The sequence below is a fragment of the Mollisia scopiformis genome (genome assembly GCF_001500285.1).
Source record: "Mollisia scopiformis unplaced genomic scaffold LY89scaffold_24, whole genome shotgun sequence".
Classification (NCBI taxonomy): Eukaryota; Fungi; Ascomycota; class Leotiomycetes; order Helotiales; family Mollisiaceae; genus Mollisia; species Mollisia scopiformis.
In genome coordinates this window covers 525,092-543,504 of record NW_017263604.1, presented here as the reverse complement: position 1 = coordinate 543,504, position 18,413 = coordinate 525,092, and the positions used below count along the sequence as shown (strand labels likewise).

The window sequence follows — 18,413 nt, the reverse complement described above, 5'->3', positions numbered from 1 at the left end:
AACTTTCCTTTTTGATTGAGCGAGATGGTCGATTACGGAAATGGATTGGTGTAAATCGATTAAAACGCTATGCGATTATAACATTGACTAATAGAGATCCTCCAAGAACATAAACGCGTATTTAGACATTTGTAGATGTGTAGATGAGATGCTTAGTTGAGAGTCATGATGGCTGCGACGGCCAAAAGAACAAAAGCGAGAGGAGAAGCGAAGCCGGAGGCGGAGGAGACGCTTGATGGAGAGGATGTGGAGGAGGTGCTGCTTCCAGTGGTGGTAGCTGTCTTGCTTCCAGATGCTACAACTGTTAGCCTGCATTAATTGAAAATATGGATTTGTACTTACTTGTCTTGGTGCTGCTGCCAGATGTAGTGGAAGAGGTAGAGTTCGATTTAGCTGTAGCAGAAGAGCTGGACGAGGTTGTGGTGGTGCTACCCGTGCTGCTAGATCCAGTAGAGCTAGAAGTGCTTGATCCAGAGGAAGTAGATGATGCGGAAGATGACGAGGAAGCGGCTCCAGCCAAGGTGAATTGGATGCTGTAGTTGGGACCGGTGCTGTCATCGATCTCGAAGGCATAGGATCCACTTGGGAGAGTGGCCTCTGGAGTCCAGCTGTAGGATGTTCCGGTCAAACCGCCTGCGAAAGTCAGAATTGGGCTCAATCTATTGTGCGAGTTACATACTGGCAATGGTCTCAACAGTCTGGAGGTTGTTGGCAGCACCGTTCTTCAACAGAAGAGTGACTGCGCCAGTGGCATTTGACCAGGTCAGATCGAATGGAGTACCAGTCTTGACGCTGACGAATTGCGAAGCAGTCATTGTGAATTGAGCTGCATTGGCAACAGCGAGAGCCGCAGCAGCGACGAAAAGACTTGAGAATTGCATTTTGATGGTTATGAAGGGATTCGAGCTTGTTTGATTGGAGGTGACTGATCTGTAACGCAGCTTCGAATTAGTCTCCTGACGGCAGCCTCGAGGACGCGACTAGACACGATCCGGTACGGGAAGTTGCATGCTTACATTAGGAACGAGTGCTTGTCTTGGATAACACTTGAAGATGATCTGGAGGTTGATGGATGGTCTTCAGATTGTGTAGATTGAAGTGAGTGGAAAGAGGGAGAGGAAGAAGGAAGATACCCGTACTTGGGGGAAGGCCTGTCTGAAATAGAAATTGCGACTGACGCTGGGCTGTGTTTTGGCGCAGGGGTGCGCAGGGGTCAACGCAGCAACCAGTTGACGCTAATAGAAAAGATTTATGGCCCGTTCGAGAATTCATTTTTCTCATTGGTCACTGCTGCCCCATTCTGCGAGTTTAAAGCGGTTAGACTCAATATAGCTGCAGGGTCAACGGGGGTTCAGCGTCCCACTCAAAATCTTGAATACGGGGAAGCTGCACTCAGCAGGGGTAGAGCAAGGACAGCTTCAAATGAGGAGAGGTGAGCATCCAGGGTATGCAGCAACGCACAATTTATGCATGAAGATGTGCAAGAATACGATGTCATCAATTGATCTGTTTGACAGCTGAACCCCTCCATGCACCATCTTAACTACATCTGCACTCTTCCGCATCCATTGCTGCAATCCTGTGTGACGACGACTGGTAGTGGTGGTGCAGCCTCGAGTCTCGAGTCTCGACCTCGAATTGTCTTGTCGCCGCCGCTATTGTGGTTTGCCACACTTCCCGGAACCAAGAAGAAAGCTTTTCAGGAGGTGGCACACTACAACCCCGTCTTCCGAATAAAAAGAACGGTTCCCAAAGACTGGGGATGTCCGAGGCGTTATGTAATTGGGCCAAGCTCTCTTGTTGAGACGCAGCGTGTCTCTCGTCAGCTTGGGGAAGAGGCTCAGTTTCACGTGATCTGGTGCTACCCTCGGCCGACCACACTCTTAATAGAGTATGGTCTGCCTTACCGTTTCTCTTTGCTGCATGCTCTGCTATCTCTTCTTTTGTATTACGCGTCTGCTTCTGTTCTACCTTAGAGCCTCATGTCCACGTCATCACGTGGGCTATGTCAACTCCTGGAGGATTTTGAGGATCTTTGTTGCATGTCGCAGGGCTTACCAGTTGTGAGCTGCTGTGGAACTGAGACCTGGTTGGAAGCGAATTGATATGGAGCTTCATACTAGGATCTAGGATCATAATGTTGCGGTGGTTCAGTGCCTCGGAACTAGCAAGCAAGCTTAACTCAACTTTGCTTACCATGTGATCGTTTGGCTGACAGCCTTGTTTCGGATTGCTGTACATGATTTGTTCTTCTTGTCTTGGGTGACGAAACCATCTCAGCTATTTTTGTTTCCTCTACTCTGCACCATTGCTAATTTACATGAGGGAGGTTCGTCGACCAAGTTGTCTTGAAAGCCTCTGGCGAAAGATGAAATAACGAGTAGACAGATTCGAACAGAATGAACATCCTGCAAACTGTATATATCAACCCGCATAATAACGACAAGACCACAAATATCGGCGATTTACGTTTGGAGAGATTTCTATCCACCGCATCGGGCCATCTTGAATTGATCTCCTGAAGACTGAGCGCATAAAAGAGTATCACAACAGACGCGCTGGCAATGCTTGCAAACCGCCAGATGTCGCGATCGACCTTGGTAGGAAAATCAAGCTTCCATGCGGCACACTGGGTAGCTCCTAGCACTATGCCTCCAAACATGAGCCCTTGACTAAAGTAGAACTGGGTTCTATGTTCATCCCTTTGTGTACGGAGTAGCGAGTCGTTCCTCGGCGGTTGATCGTACAAACTCATGTTTATATGGGCCATCGATGACCATTCGTACATGAGCATTATTTGTAGAATCCTCATACTCACTATGCTGGATGTGCGCCTCTCACTTATTTCTACCCAATTTAGTCCGAGATCGGTTGCCTCATTTATGTTCTTTGGTTTATTCCACCAAAACATATAGGTGATGAAGCAGCAGGCCGCGAACGAGCACGCAGTTATTTCCATCTGAGTGACCGGCAGACCTTCAATAGTTCGAGCAGCCACTTGTATCACCATCCAAGCGACTTGCGCGATTGCTGAAGCTTTGACAAGGGAATCGGCCTTGCTCTTATCCTCTACCTCCTCTTTTGTGATCGGCAATTTCTTTATATAACTTAACAACCTGAAGATTTCGACATGTGTAATATCCAGATGCAACAGCTTGGAGCCTTGTAGGTCATTTCTCCGCAGTGCCGATCGAGTCACAAAACCGCCCATATTGATATAGAAAGCATGTGCCAGTGTCCATTCCAAAGGGTCTTCGTAGGCTCTTTCAATCTGATTTTGACGAACGAGTTGCAACAAACCCAACCTCGGTCTAGGTGCATCGCTAGCTAACACCTTCAAAGTATTCTTCGCAGCCATCCAATCCGCGACCGCTTTCGCGAGCAGAAACTCCGGGAAGATCAACGAGAACAGCATCCATTTAAACTTCGTCCAGAATCTCTTCCACGCCCATTTCAGATCTCCTCTCCAATTCTTATCTCTGCCATCGCGCTGTCCGGGGACGTTGAGATGCTGCACAGTCCAGATGCATATGAAGATCGTGAATAAGCTGCTCCACAGTATCTGCAGCGTTCCTCGAGAGTTAGGTGCTGTTACGATGGTCGTGGTCAAGGACGGGATCGTGCAGTTGGTAGCGAAGGTTGAGGCTGAGACGAGGCTGGGGCCTATGACGAGGATGGTGGGGCAGGGAGAGCGTTTCATCGTTGCCGTGAGGGTGTATGCTTGAGCTTTGGAGGGATGTAATGTTTCTTATCAGACTTAGATACATTGTGAGGGAGAAGACGCGATCTTTGATAGACGCGTACGAGAGAGAAAAGAGATGCGGTGTGGCTGAGCTCCGAGGCAATAGTGCCATGCGTGCAAACGCATACATTCGCAAGGCTGTCATACGCGTACTCCATCAAATCATGAGGCTTCTAAATCAAATATGCGTCTTTAGTCAGAGTAGGACGCCATGTCTTTAACATCGCACAGTCCATATAATACCAGAGACACTCACCGAAGTCAAACTCAGCCCATAGCCAGCAGTAGAGTGTCTACCTCGAAGAAGAAATCCACTCTGCTATGGCAACGAGGCTGCATTATAACCATGGCTACCTTCACCGTCTTCGTTATCCTAAATTACACTCTAGAAGTCAACTTTATGACCATGAAAATATCTGGTTGCAGTATGAGGGACGCTTTTACGCTTGCGGGTATGTTATTGCTGTTCGGTTTCTTTTTAACGGCTTTGATGGCGTATCATTATCGGCATTGCAACTGTTGGAAAAGAAAGGAGAAGGGAGAAGCAGTTGAACTTGAAGATCTTGTACATAACTAGGAGTCAGGGGTCAGATGTGGATGTTGCCTCTGTATTCCAGATCCTGGTCTTCGATCGCCAGCTTCAGCGTCAGTAGTCGCGAATTTAGAATTACTGCAGTGTAAAAGACCTTCGAAAGCAGTTTGAAACTTCGCTTCACAACAGTACCTCAAGCTTGTTGGCATGCTTTACATACTAGAAATATCCAGCATCTCAACTTCTGACATGTTTCTCCTCGGCTATAAAGAAGAAACGAGAGCGGGACGGCACGAGCAAAACATATCCAAAACGATTTGCAATCACTTCGTAACCCGTCCTACTCTCATTTAGGGCACGCCAAGATGCGACGTGCAACAGAACAAGTCACAACCTCTGATTGGGACCGCCTTGCAGGCATGCGATAGGGAGAAGGCGAACATGGTCACGTGTAGTTGTGAGGCTTTTATAATTGATAGCTAGCTAGTCTCGGCTTCTTACGATGGCATCCACTGCTTGAAAACCCTTGTAAAGGATGGTCCGGACTTATGCGTCTTATACAATATCCTCAGCTAGTCTTGTTTGCAGCTTCGCCTACTAGGAAAATGTTCCCAAACCTCGCACTTCATACAAGCATTTCAACTAGAAGTGGCAACAAGAACTAGGGGTTGATTCCATATGACTAAGTGCCGGGAATCGCAATGGGGATCTTTTGTCTTGATTATCAAGAACCTGACTCGTAACAGGCTTTCATTCCCCCTTTCATTCGCCTAAGCGAAACCCCTGAATTTAGCGAGTTTCGTCAAAACCCCGCATTTCCAAACTCTTCGCACGATGACAAGAAGTCGCAAGAGTAGGTACAAGATATATTTCAACTATAGATTGTCTTGAGTTCCAATTGATAAAGGTCTCTGATAACGCCGTAGAGACTGCGATGCCGAAAAGTGATGGAGTAGATGCTTCCTGGCATGTGCACGACCTGCTCTCGCCGCCACTAGGAGGACGTCGCAGGGAACCGTATCATACGTAGATTTTCCTTCTCAAGTGATTGCCACGGATATATCGGCTCTTTCCCCCATCGGATGTTGGATTTGTAATGCTGGCCTCAAGAAGTCAAGATGATGAGACAGGTGCGGGGTAATCCTCGCTTAAGTCTAGAATCAGCATCATGTTCTGGCATCATGTTCACGGGAATCTGGATTTGTTATGCTTTGTGCTATTATATAGATAGAATTGGGGTCTTAAGGAGTCGTGGTATAAATAAAAAGGACTGGTACCATCCAGAAGTCGCAGTAAACAGTTGCCCTTTGGCTAGAGAGTTCAGGCGATGTCAAAATCCTCCTTTCCGCGGTCGAGAAATTTGTGCTTACATGCAACTCAAAGGGGCTGATCTGCGTACTCGCTTCGGCAGGTATATTCGCTATCTTTGTCCTCGTTTCTTTCTTATCTTTCATCATTCATTTCTATCACTCTCACATCACAAGGCTCCTTCCCAGCCACGCACTGGGTTGACACCACACGTTCGAAATGTCGAATGAAACACCCGTAGGCTTACAGGAGACTCAAAACCCTGGAGATACTGCTCAGCCCGTAGAAGATGGTGGTGTACGTGCGTGGTCCCAGGTTTTCGGCGCCTTCCTGATTTTCTGGAACATCTGGTACATCAATCTCAACCCCAAGAAATCTTATATCTAACCATCTATCGCAGGGGCCTACCGATGTCCTTTGGCGCATTTCAATCATTCTATACTCTAGAATATCTCCCAACATATTCATCCTCGGCGATCTCATGGATTGGAACACTAGAAGGAGCCTTATTGATTCTCCTGGGTGTGGTCTCAGGTCCACTCTACGACCTTGGATATTACCACGTCCTGTTATATGCCGGCAGCTTTCTCACAGTCTTCGGAATGATGATGCTTAGTATTTCCACCGAGTATTATCAGGTCTTCTTATCGCAGGGCGTTTGCGTTGGTGTGGGCTGTGGATTGCTATATGTTCCTACGATGTCGATGATTGGAGGAGCGTTCAAGAATAAAAGAGCGATTGCTATGGGCTTGGTAACTTCCGGAACTGCTCTAGGCTAGTAGTTGTCATCCGTTAATACTCATCGTGCTAATTGCTGCTTTGACAGGAGGTATCATCTACACCATCATTTTCTCGGAACTCATCTCTCGAGTGGGATTTCCCTGGACCGTCAGAACCATCGCATTCGTTAGTCTGGCCACTTTCGCTATCGCCCTTCCAGCTATACTTGGACCTCGAGTGAAAGTGAGCGGGCCTGCCAGGTCACTCATAGATCCGACCGTGTTCACCGACCTGCCATTCCTCACATTTGCCGCTGCGCAATTCTTCATTTTCCTGGGATACCTAGTCCCGCTGTTCTATATCCCTATATTCGCTCAAGTAGCTGTGAAGACGGACAAATCACTTGCGTTGTACTTATTAGTGGCTTGCCAAGCAGCTTCTCTCTTCGGTCGACTCTCCGCTTCAGTTCCTGCTCACTATTTTAGTGTCATGCTTCCCTGGGTGGCAAGCTGCGGTGTGTCTGGTATATTGTGCTTCTGCTGGATAGTCAGTGATAGGCTTCCTGCTTTCATCGCTTTTTGTATTCTATATGGTAAGACTACTCTTATCGTGTAGAAGTTCAATGTCGTGGCAGTCTAGCTCATTAAGTCCCAGGCTTTTTCGGCGGAGCACTAATTGCGCTTCCACCAAGCATCTTTCCAGTTCTCTGTCCAGATCCAAACACTCTTGGATCTCGCATGGGGCTTTCATGGACGACATCAGCTTTATCTTTCGTGATCGGAACCCCAGTTGCAGGTGCCATCATTGATCTTCAACACGCCAATTTCCTAGGTGTACAGGTGTGGAGCGGTGTGACTTTGATGGTTGGAACAGTGCTTTTAGTAGCGCTTTGGATCATGCTATACCGCAGTAATGGACGTGTTCTCATTTAGCGCGAGATATGGAGGCAAGGAGAGAGTTGATCAACTGGTTTATGAGACTTTATGTACAAATTTACTGCTCCAGCAATGACGGCAACTACATGGAGACACCATCCGGTCTTCCATCAGCAATTTCTTTGGATTTCCCCGCCGTGCCTTTCGGAACCATCGCCATCGTAACAACATTAACAACCTCAAACACGGCACGAAAAGACAAGAGCTCATCATGCGAGCCAGGTCTGACAACCACAAGTGCAGTCTCATCTTCGATAGATCACTCGTCAAGAACGGTACGATACTTGTAATTGAGATCTGGCTTTGTCCTCGCGCCCGCGATTATTTTCCGAATGAGCTTATAGCATTTCGAAGCATTTCCCCCTGCGAATGACGTGGAGAATGAATCGATGGGAAGCTGACTAGGCTCTGAGTTTTTTCTCCAACGATGGAGATAAGACGAGAGCCAGACCACCATCGTCGGCAGTATATGACCCTTTTGGTAGCTAGAAAGGCCTCTTGTTGAGAGAAAGCTTTGTGTTGGAATGGCCTTTTCTCCTCCTCGGCTGTCAAAATCTGAAGTATAAGCATATTGAGGAAGATGTACTGTCACGCCGTGTCACGGAAGTGAATGGGCAGGGGGAATTATTCCATTGAAATTAGAGCAATATTAGTAAAGCGTTGTTGAACTTGTCGCCTTGTATATCTTCCCTCTTAACAATTGTGAATTGTAGGTTGCAATCATATCAGGTCCATTCTATAGCTCAGAGCGACGTTTGCATATCCATCTTGAGGTGTGGCACTAACCAATTGCCTTACACTATGCGCGTTCACTACAGTGGAAATGGCCGCAGGGGTTCCCAAGACTTGTCATCTAGGCTACGTTCCGGTCCCTCTTTCACAGATGCCCACTCTGGCACTTTCGTCCACGAGGTCTCAAAAGCGAGACACCAACGGAGATCGGGTTTATCGTGCAGCATTGGCCAAGAGCATCCTCCACGGAGGAAGAACTGAAGCAAAGCCTGGTCAGTGACGCGAATTCCGCCGGAGCGTCGCTGATTCAATGTTCTGATCTCGTCCTCGCAGTCAAAGAGACGCAAGAAATGAGAATTCACTTCCCTGTTGCTGCATAGAAAGTGTCTTCTCTGACACTGCAGAGATTTCGGAACTTGCGGATCTGTGTCTCATTTTTCAGGTGCTCCATCATTTTTCGAAAGTCGTCCCCGCCATAACCCCAGGACGTTGATGGGAAGCTGAATTCATAATCGTTGAGTACTATGAAGCAGCCGATAAGAGACAAGTTCCGTAGGGAGGAAGCGTGATTGAAAATGAATTGCTACAATAACTAACTTGGGGTTCGGAAGTTTTAAAGTCTCAACGTTTCGAGGTTTGGCCAGGTATTCTGGTATATGCTATTATGCCAGGCGCGCCAGCTTTCAATGAACTTTGATTCCAAAGAGAGACGCATCATCCATATCTGACCAGATCATCGTCAAACTCTTTAGACTGGACATAAAACCCAAGCCGTCTTTGAGAAAAAAAGCCCCTTGCTTCGAAACAGGTAGTAGAGGTCCAACCTGTACACTGTCTACCACTAGGCCAATGTGCAAATCACGGACCTTACTGAGGGTACTTTCGAAAGGGTGGACTACAAGAGCTTTGCCCAATCCCAGCTTGCCCTTGGCCGAGCGATCAACGGCTTGTTGAGTCTGGTGTCGATGCAATATCTCGAAGACGCTTAAAGGTACATGCTCCAGGGACAACCTATTGATTGGCGATTTGAGATACTTTAAAGCCCTGAAAATCCCAATAAAGAGGTGAATAGCGGCTGGTTCATCTTGATATCGATGGGGGAATGATGGCTCTGGATCAAAGCGCTCTGGACATAGATAATCCCAGAACGCACAAAGTTCCTTCTCAGATTCTGGAAACGGACACCTTTCAGAGAATGCGCTAACAGACTCCACGTGCGTCAAATGTGAGAACAGATCAATGAACGATTCCGCCATACGGTACAGATCTTTACGGCAAATGCCTAGATTCTGGAGGCGATATTTTGGCCACGAACTGTCAAGCTCCTCCTTCCACATTTCCGTCCTGTGGTCCAGAGCAGCAACCATCTCTTGAACTCGTTTATCTGGAAGATATATCTCAATTTCCTTGATGTGTCGCGCCAGCCATGGCCATTTGCTGAGGGCATTTATAAAGTATGAGGAAGTCCTGTGGGGTCGGAAGACGAGAACACCACGAGTGATACATTCTTCGCAGTTTCCATATGGTTCGCCAACATTGAATAGCCCTTCCGCTGCAGTGTCACGCCAAGCTCGAGAAGTAAGCCGCAGATTCGCTGCGTCTTTTCCCGCCAGGTAGCGGACCACAGCAGATTTGCATTCCTCAGGCAGTTTGGAGATGAAATCGTGGATTTGGAGTTCCATTGTCAGGACAGCTAAAATGCACTGCATCAGTTATTATACGATAAATCACGAAATGCCAAAGAGATATCCGTACCCAGGGTTGTAGATAACAGACTGGCGGATGTGAAGTTGGAAGAAGACGCGTTTGGTGTCGGACTTTTGACATGACTTTGGCCTGATCACGTGCAGCCCCCACCTTACCATAACTTGACAATCAGAACTGAAAGGCATTTACGATATTGTCAATAAATCGAAACATTCTCAAGCCATGGCGCCCAGGATATTGATATTCGGAACCGGCAGTATTGGTGCAGCTTACGCTTACATCCTCTCTCGAGCCGTGCCGGCCAGCAATATCGTCACTGTCTGCCGAAGCAATTTTGAGGCTGCTTCACAAAACGGCTTCACCATCCACTCTTCTCTGTGGGGAGAGAACCAAAAAGTGCAACCTGTTGTTGTTCGGTCAGTAGACGAGGCTGCTCCGACCGATCCCGAACTTGGATTTGATTATGTTCTCATCACATCCAAAGCATTGCAAACGGTTCCGTCAACTCCGGAGCTGATCAAACCCGCCATCTCACCCAAGACCACCATTGTGCTGATACAGAATGGGATCGGAATCGAGGAGCCATATGTCAAGTTGTTCCCTAACAATCCGTTGTTGAGCACTGTCGTCTATCTCCCTGCTACTCAGACGGCTCCTGGAGTTGTGCTGCACAAGGAACTTGAGCTGCTTCACATTGGATCATATCCTGCTTCTTCCAACACAAAATCTGCATCAAAACTTGCAGACCTCCTCACATCCGCTGGTGCGTCATCGAAAGTTCACGAAGATGTTCAGTTCGAGCGCTGGTCGAAGCTTCTGATCAATGCTTCTTGGAATCCGATTTGTGCTCTCACACGCTCACGAGATGTGCAGGTTCTGAGGTCCAGCGCTGAAGCAGAGGAGTATGTTCGCGATGTTATGCTCGAGATTGCGGCTGTCGCCAACGCTTGTGGTTATCAGGAGATCAATGCTGCCCTGATAGATTTCCAGCTGGGCCGCGCGGTTGCCCGTGACCTTCCAGGTGTGGAGCCAAGCATGATGGCGGATGCCTTGGCTGGGAGAAAGATGGAAGTTGAGGCTATTGTTGGGAACGTGGTTAGGATTGCCAAAGAACGTGGCGTGAAGACACCTTTGCTGAGGTCGATTTATGTTCTAGTAAGTGCGTTGGACAGTAGCTTTGGCTCCAAGGCCTAGTCATTTGTCGAGAGAAGGAAGATTCATAGATAGTCCCTGCTTAGAAAGCCTATTTAGAAAGCGTTGCTGCACTATCCTGCACTGTTCCTGCATTATTTCTCCAATGTGTCTTAAGTTTTACAAGTACATGTGAAATAGATGGGCATAGAGTCATGGGTCGTGAAGCTTGAAGAGCCTAAACATTCCAGTTGTTCACGAAATTCAAGCAGTATGACGGAACAGCCGATCATTCTGCATTCGACTATGAATCTGTCATCGAAACTACCATACGAGGCTAAAACCAGATCTTAAACAGTTCGAAAACTTTGGAACAGCTGTCTAGCAATTTCATCGACGACTCCTCCCAGTGTTTGGGGCGAGTGCTTCAATTGATATCTCCCAAATCTCCCGAGCTTCTCCCGTCTGAAAGTTTCGCTTCGTTGCCCTTCACAACAAGGACTTTATGAACCCGGCAGCAACTTAACAAGACCTGCACCGACATATGGATGCAGTCTCAAGAGTTGCACGACGCGACGTTTTTGTTCTTATTATCGCTGGATTCGTTCAGAATCATCTGCTCTGGAGTTTACTTCAGTTCAAGAGTTCAAATTTCTGCGAAGTCCATATCGCTCTTGAGACTTTGAGAGAGAGTATCAAATTTTTCGCTAAAACACCAGCATTTCTATTAATCACACACTTAGCGCATATTGCGCGTAGTGCGCATCTCGCGTTCCAAGCCACGCACGATCCGAATTCTTTACCCTCTGAGAAGCTGATGGCATGGATTTTGAGTATATTGCAACATCTTCTCTAACTTCTCCACCAAGGTGCAGATGCCAACAACATCTCGAGTCGTCTATTGTGCATTAAACTTCGAGAGAAAGAGCTAAGCAATGTAGCAAGTGTCGAGGAAGTAAAAACCATTGAAGACATTCTAAAAACGGAAACATGCGTTAATCTCGCGAGAAAAGACTTGAAGATTGATGCTATGAATCTTACAATTTTAGACTTGCCAAAACTACAAGCTTCGGGCAAAGGACAAGTAGTTTGTGTCGCTGATACAGGATTCAACGACGGGCCTTTACTTAGGAGTTCACTCAATTTGCTGTTGCCAGTAACTACTTTCAAGCGTGTTCTAATCTTGCCTTTCCTCGATGATATGGTAACAAGCGCGGTAACAAAAGGCTGAATTTGTAACTCCGATGTTCCAGGCTGAAGACAGGCTAGACCACGGAATTATGGTCTATGAATGCGTCGCCGCGTCGAGCAAATACAACACGATTCTAGTCTAGCCACTAAGCATGAAGCGTGATCTGCTTCTTCGTCACGCTATCTCCTTGACATTCAAGCTACGCTTCTTGAGGCAGTGGTAAATTGGGCCGCTTTTTTTCGTGGGGATTGCCAACAGTCTCTCGTCTACTTGTCTCTCTTCATCTTTTGACCTTGAGTGCAGAATAGCATCATTGAACAATCAACGCAGCAAGGAATTTTACTTGGAGTTGGGAAAGCTGCTTGGATAGGCAAACATCAGCGAGTGAAACTATTGAACATGAGGTTGTGAAACAGTGGCTACACGTGCTGAGAAAGCCCACCATTACTCCGAATGTGTTCCATCAAGTACTCTTTAGTGGCCGATCAGTTTGATGTCATTCTTTGTTATATTGGGCAATTTGATCATTTGAGGCATTTGGCTGTTGTGATATAATCATGAAATCGCTTGCGCTTCGCACGCAATCCCGCGCCGCAATTCGTCAGAATTGACCTATAGTCATCCCAGCAGTAGCTCCGCTGTGTCTCAGAGATGGTCACAACAAAGGCAACTGGGTGATCAGGATGTTTATCTTGTCTTACAGGGCCTGGGCCAGGATTTATCAGCCACCGGAGTATCAGATCTTTCTTTAGATACTTTTTCGATGGTGAGACTGCTTCCCTTTCCATTTCATTTTAAAGCAACTTTCTTGGCATAGAATGTCCTACCCATATCGTCGAACGTCTTTCTTCAGTACGGACATCCCCTAAGCCTAGAAAGATGGCATCTTCGTCGCACGCGGGCGCAGACGACGAGCCGTTACTACGCCCCAGCTCCTCCTCCGATAGCATAGCGAGCTATGGCAGCATATCGAAGTCTCAGAATGGTGACGAAAACGGGTCTATTAGCAATGGGAATCTTCTGGACCGATCAGTGGAAAATGACGTCCTGCCAGAGACAGCTGTGCTAGGTCGCAACTTAGGTTGGAGCAGTGCATATATCCTTATCATGTCTCGAGTTATCGGCAGCGGTATCTTTGCAACGCCAGGTGCAATAATGAGGTCAGTAGGGAGTATTGGGATAACATTATTGCTCTGGGTCGCGGGTGCTTTGATATCCTGGCTGGGCTTGGCAATTAGCTTGGAATATGGTTGCATGCTACCAAGGTCGGGAGGTGAATATCTTCTTTGATGCGCATCGAAGATGACGCTGACGATACAAAGGGGACAAGGTCTATCTCGAATTCGTTTACCGACATCCGCGCTTTCTAGCTTCTGTTCTTATCGCGGTGAGGTCCGTACTTCTCGGATTTACCGCTTCCAATTGTATTGTGTTCGGCGAGTACGTCCTGTATGCTTTCGATCGAGAACCATCGCAATTTGAAGGCAAAATTCTTGCCCTTGGACTACTCACCACCATCGTGATTATCCACAGCTGTTTCTTGAAGACTGGAATCTTCATACAAAATGTCCTCGGGTGGGTTAAAATTGCCCTGGCTGTCTTCATGGTTTTCACAAGTTTATTTGTTGTTCTTTTCCGTTCCAATGAGAGTACAGAAAGCAGCACCATTCACATTAAGACAGGTGGGAGTTATATTTGGGATGGCTCTGTGTGGAACTGGGGAGTCATCTCTACCGCCATGTTCAAAGTCTCTTACTCATATGCCGGCCTTGCCAACGTCAACAATGTTCTCAACGAAGTCAGAGATCCTGTCAGGACGCTCAAATCAGCAGCAACTACCGCACTTATCACGTCCTGTATTCTATATTTACTAGTCAACATTGCCTACTTCTTGGTTGTGCCCATTGAAGATATCAAGGATTCTGGAGAATTAATCGCAGCTCTGTTTTTCGAACGAGTCTTTGGCCCTAAAGTAGGACGAGTCATGCTGCCATTAGCAATCGCAACTTCCGCGGCAGGCAATGTCATGGTAGTAACATTCAGTCATGTAAGTTTGGTGCCTCAATTAGTCACTGGCTCATTGCAGGAGCAAAGTCTGACAGAACTAGGCCCGTGTTGTGCAAGAGATAGCACGACAAGGATTTCTTCCTTTCTCCCAATTCATCTCTTCGTCAAAGCCACTTGGGGCACCAATGGGTGCTCTAATAACTCATTACATTCCTTCATTCCTGGTTATCAGTATTCCCGCCGCGAATATATATTCCTTTATTCTGGATGTTGAAGGCTACCCAGGGCAATTCTTCTCGATAGCGTCGTCTTTTGGTCTGCTTTGGCTTCGATACAAGAGACCGGACTTACAGAGGCCTTACAAATCGTTCCTTCCAGCAGTTGCATTTCAGATTCTGCACTCGATCGCGGTAATATTTGCACCATTCGTTCCTCGCGAAGGCTTGAATTGGAGACAGCATCTCTCTGAAGTCAGTTACGCTTTTGTTGGGACTTCTATGTAAGTGAGCTCAAACGTTTCCTCTCATAGCTGATGAATTCGCAGTATACTATTTGGCGTTGGATACTGGTATTTTTGGACTGTATGGATACCCCGCAGAAATGGCTGTACTCTTGAAGAAATAGAAGCAACTTTAGATGATGGAACGACTGTCACGAGGCTTGTACACGTGCCGATCGGATCGAAGCCAGTGCCAACGGTCGGCCGACCGACACCTGAGGAATGATGCAACAATAGGGAGTAAATGGTAGGGCGGACTTGACCTGCACCATAGACATAGATTATGCAACACTCCATCGCACACCATAGAACTATGGTACCAACTTCCCCGCAATTGATTTCAAAGAAAATAGTGAGGCCATCACCGACGAACATAGATAGTGCACAATATGTCAGCGATATCCAATCCGACAATTTAGAAATGATATGCTTTCTGCGCGGCATTGCGTGCGAGGAAATGATCACATATTACAAATCGAACGCAATGCCAGGCACACTGCTACCGAGGGAACATATAATATCAGACAAATATCTGAGACCGCCAGAACTTCATACATTTCCTCATAAAGATAAAAGCTCATTTGTGAAAGTGTCCAACAATGGCAACTGCTGCTGTTCAACATGCTCCCGGCAATACCGTCGACCAAGTCATTGAGCCTCTCGCTCAGGAGAATAAACTCGCGAAGCATGACGTTGTAACCGAGTTAAATTACTACAATGATCCAGGAGATGGATCTCTCCCAGCTCCTGTCTATGTTGGGTGAGTCTTGGTTCAATTTGAGCAAACACATTCTGAGACTTAGGTCAAATAGTCAAACAAATGTTGAACGTCCACACGCTGCCCACAAAATTGTCATCCACGATATTTCTGGAGATGAGGATAAATACACCCTTGATAGCCATGGCTTCCAGTTTGTGAAGCATGAAAGCAAAGAGAAAGACTTTCTGGACAATGAGAAGATCAAGGCAGAGTACTATCCAGAAGTGGAACAGCTCTTGAAAGATTTGTGAGTAACTGTCTACTCCGCAAGTGACAACTCTACTGACATATCATGCAGCACTGGAGCAAGTCGAGTTTTCATCTTCGACCATACAATCCGGCGCGCGCCCACTGACAGTCGCAGCGGGCCCACTGTACAGCGTGGGCCGGGGAAGAGGGTTCATATTGACCAATCTTACCGGGCCTCTGAAGCCCGGGTCAAGTATCACCTCCCAGATGAGGCTGACGAGCTTCTCAAGAACAGGTTTCAGATCATTAATGTGGGTTCTTCCCTTCACCCACAATCTAACATCCATACTCACCGTTTCCCGCTTCAGGTTTGGCGACCCATCAAGACAATCCTCAGAGATCCACTCTCACTTGCGGATGCCCACTCCGTGCCAGACAGCGATCTCGTTCCTGCTGCTCTCATCTACCCGGATCGTGAAGGTGAGACGTACGCTGTTAAGTTCAATCCGAGTCATAAATGGTACTTCAAGTATGCCCAGCGACCTGATGAGCCCTTGTTTATCAAGTGCTACGACTCGGTCGATGATGGTCGCCCGAGGAGAATTCCACATTCTGCATTCTCAAATCCAGCTCATGATGATGAGCCTCCGAGGGAGAGCATTGAGGTCCGAACACTAGTGTTTTATGATTACTAGACTGCCAATATGTCAATTAGTATGTTGCTGTAGTAGGAAATCTTGATGCTCTGATACGTGCAAAGTTTGAGCACTCAAAGGAGACTTTGTTGGATATTGTGAGGGCTGTATAGGTGCAGAAATTGATGAGCTAGGTTGAGGAAAGGTGACAGATTGAATGAGGACTCTATATTGTTTCGAATGAATGCAAATCAGATTACACACCAGCTTTGCATATTTGAATTCAAAACTAAAACGCCACGAGAATCCCCCAGAACATCTAAAGCTAAGGATAAATAGCAAACAATCCATTCTACTCTCCGGGCTTATCCTCCCTCAAAGCCATGAAATTCCGTAAGACGATTGCGCAAATTTAGCTTGAGCCACCAAAAAACCAGTAGAATCCCCATTGTCCAAATGAAGGAACAACATAGTTCCAAAGGGCAGCGCTCAGTGCCCAGGGCATGATATCAACAATAACCTGACCAGCGTGCGATTTAAGACTTGGACTTGCCAAATTTTGTAGAGCCTCCACTTTGGCTTCCATCCTCTTCAGAGTTGCCGTCATGGCTTCTTGTTCTATTCTTCGCTTCACTTCCTTTCTCATTGCTTCTCCGAACTTCGAGCGAGCATGACGATAATCATTCACAAGGATGGGAAGATCTGTGGGCCACCCTCGAAGCAGGGTTGAGACCAATTGTTGGCCAGACTGTAGCTCGTCTGTGAGCCGATATATTCGGGCACCTTTCGAGATCATAGGTTTCCAAGTCTTCTTTTTGAGGAAAGCCTCACGTTTGAAAGCGGTAGGAAGGTCAACTGTGTTGCGTCGAAGTGTCAGGTGTGGATCTGTGCTATCAGCCACCGCTTGTCCTCTGGTTTTGAAATCAACCCCGGCGTAAAACATCCTTTATTTGTTGGTTTTCAAACACCACTCTGACTTCGAATCCTAACAAGCAAGTCGCTTCTGTGTTCTATTTTCAGAGCAGTGCAGAGACTTTGTCTCATGATTGCCTCGTTTAAAATGAAACTGTACATAAAGACCTCAACTTCTTTGAGATTGTTTGTTGGTTTCACATCAAATTCTCAAGGACTCTGGCAGCAACCAGATCAACAAAGAGCGACTTTCTCTACAGAGCGACCCATGCTCAGACAGTATGACACAACATCGAGGACAAAACACAGGACAAGATATAAACAATAAGCTCCTCCTTCACAACAGCAACAACTCAGCACATCTTCTCAACATCTTCACCACTCCTCAAAATCATTATTACTTGAGCATTCGCAAACTTCAAAACTCCACAATGGCATCAAAAAACGTCGATCAAAAATCCGACTTTTCCACCTCCATCTTAAGATTGAAGCACCTGATCCTATCAGACGACGACGATCGAGCAACCATAGCCCACTTCCAAGCATATCGCCGCTTAGGAGGTCATCCCACCAAAGAAATGTACGAAAAATACCTTGCAGCGATAGAAAATCAACAAGCAGAATGCAGCATCAGCATCAACCGACCCCATGAGCAAAACAACAACATCAACAGTGTGTTCATCACCGCTCAGGCAGAAGGCGCCACCAGTCATGGTCCTATCCATATCACCAGCCATCCTGGAAAAGATACCACCGATCAGTGTACCGAGCCTCCAGCTTCGTCAAATATCGTGTGGGACATTGGATGTAAGGCGAAGGATGCCGTTGTGTTTGTCGCTTCAGGAGTTGCTAAGCTGTTTTGGTTGACCAAGTGAGCCAGTTGGAGTTGACATAGAGCCGGGTACTGGATTGTTGGTAGGAGTGGAGAGGGTGACCTGCTGGCGGGTTGCGATAGATTTCGTTGTTTCCAATAGATCGAAGTCCTGCTGATTTGCGTGAAATATTCTTCTTGAGTGCAAATTACAGTTCCAAGTGATTCATACCGATACTGAGATAGTCTTAACTCGACGAACGGCGCCGTTGACTGGATATCTATACGTTAATTAGTATATAACAGTGTGATATTGTGAATTGACGGCGGTGACTCACTCTACATATGGTCATCAGATAACTTTCAGATGAAGATTGAAAGTGAAGCTGAAGGAAAACGAGCTGTCTTGTCTGAAATCTGGTCGCTTGGCTTAATTACCTCGTCTTCGGACTCTCCTCGTCTCCACAACACAACAACAAAAGCTCAATCCATCCAAATGGATATCTTAACCACAATCATCAGCCTCATCGGCGCAACCTACCTCTTGAGCAGCCTCTTGCGTTTTCTCCAATTCATCAACCTCCACCGCTTCCACCGCTCC

The 18,413-nt window shown here is 46.8% G+C and overlaps 9 protein-coding genes across 9 annotated transcripts; 5 read left to right on the top strand and 4 right to left on the bottom strand.

Moving 5' to 3' along the window:
* Positions 1-152: 152 nt before the first annotated feature.
* Positions 153-881, bottom strand: LY89DRAFT_700450 (uncharacterized protein; the record flags this gene model as incomplete). Its single annotated transcript, XM_018217123.1, has 3 exons — positions 153-295; positions 343-633; positions 680-881. 3 exons carry the CDS (start codon positions 879-881, stop codon positions 153-155), a joined length of 636 nt encoding a protein of 211 aa, XP_018065557.1.
* A 1,049-nt stretch (positions 882-1,930) lies between these two features.
* LY89DRAFT_759013 (uncharacterized protein) lies at positions 1,931-3,909 on the bottom strand. Its single transcript, XM_018221451.1, has 2 exons — positions 3,335-3,909; positions 1,931-3,271 (listed from the first exon to the last, which is right to left on the bottom strand). Exons 1-2 carry the CDS (start codon positions 3,698-3,700, stop codon positions 2,312-2,314), a joined length of 1,326 nt encoding a protein of 441 aa, XP_018065556.1. The 5' UTR covers positions 3,701-3,909; the 3' UTR covers positions 1,931-2,311.
* Positions 3,910-5,801: 1,892 nt separating this feature from the next.
* On the top strand, positions 5,802-7,234 carry LY89DRAFT_759009 (MFS monocarboxylate transporter-like protein; the record flags this gene model as incomplete). The annotated part of the gene is made up of 4 exons (XM_018221450.1): positions 5,802-5,932; positions 5,983-6,356; positions 6,409-6,894; positions 6,957-7,234. 4 exons carry the CDS (start codon positions 5,802-5,804, stop codon positions 7,232-7,234), a joined length of 1,269 nt encoding a protein of 422 aa, XP_018065555.1.
* A 1,418-nt stretch (positions 7,235-8,652) lies between these two features.
* On the bottom strand, positions 8,653-9,741 carry LY89DRAFT_723039 (uncharacterized protein; the record flags this gene model as incomplete). The annotated part of the gene is made up of 2 exons (XM_018218782.1): positions 9,725-9,741; positions 8,653-9,662 (listed from the first exon to the last, which is right to left on the bottom strand). The coding sequence occupies exon 2, from the start codon at positions 9,649-9,651 to the stop codon at positions 8,653-8,655; it is 999 nt and encodes a 332-aa protein (XP_018065554.1). The 5' UTR covers positions 9,652-9,662; positions 9,725-9,741.
* A 108-nt stretch (positions 9,742-9,849) lies between these two features.
* Positions 9,850-11,047, top strand: LY89DRAFT_689105 (2-dehydropantoate 2-reductase). The gene has a single exon (XM_018215843.1). The coding sequence runs from the start codon at positions 9,899-9,901 to the stop codon at positions 10,868-10,870; it is 972 nt and encodes a 323-aa protein (XP_018065553.1). The 5' UTR covers positions 9,850-9,898; the 3' UTR covers positions 10,871-11,047.
* A 1,831-nt stretch (positions 11,048-12,878) lies between these two features.
* On the top strand, positions 12,879-14,731 carry LY89DRAFT_759008 (amino acid transporter; the record flags this gene model as incomplete). The annotated part of the gene is made up of 4 exons (XM_018221449.1): positions 12,879-13,272; positions 13,322-14,046; positions 14,108-14,505; positions 14,551-14,731. The coding sequence occupies 4 exons, from the start codon at positions 12,879-12,881 to the stop codon at positions 14,729-14,731; spliced, it is 1,698 nt and encodes a 565-aa protein (XP_018065552.1).
* Positions 14,732-15,041: 310 nt separating this feature from the next.
* LY89DRAFT_786830 (uncharacterized protein) lies at positions 15,042-16,351 on the top strand. Its single transcript, XM_018223021.1, has 4 exons — positions 15,042-15,265; positions 15,318-15,512; positions 15,564-15,765; positions 15,823-16,351. The coding sequence occupies exons 1-4, from the start codon at positions 15,105-15,107 to the stop codon at positions 16,147-16,149; spliced, it is 885 nt and encodes a 294-aa protein (XP_018065551.1). The 5' UTR covers positions 15,042-15,104; the 3' UTR covers positions 16,150-16,351.
* Positions 16,352-16,501: 150 nt separating this feature from the next.
* LY89DRAFT_739396 (uncharacterized protein) lies at positions 16,502-17,032 on the bottom strand (the record flags this gene model as incomplete). Its single annotated transcript, XM_018220459.1, has 1 exon — positions 16,502-17,032. One exon carries the CDS (start codon positions 17,030-17,032, stop codon positions 16,502-16,504), a length of 531 nt encoding a protein of 176 aa, XP_018065550.1.
* A 125-nt stretch (positions 17,033-17,157) lies between these two features.
* On the top strand, positions 17,158-18,013 carry LY89DRAFT_239356 (uncharacterized protein). Its single transcript, XM_018206095.1, has one exon. The coding sequence runs from the start codon at positions 17,283-17,285 to the stop codon at positions 17,874-17,876; it is 594 nt and encodes a 197-aa protein (XP_018065549.1). The 5' UTR covers positions 17,158-17,282; the 3' UTR covers positions 17,877-18,013.
* Positions 18,014-18,413: the final 400 nt, after the last annotated feature.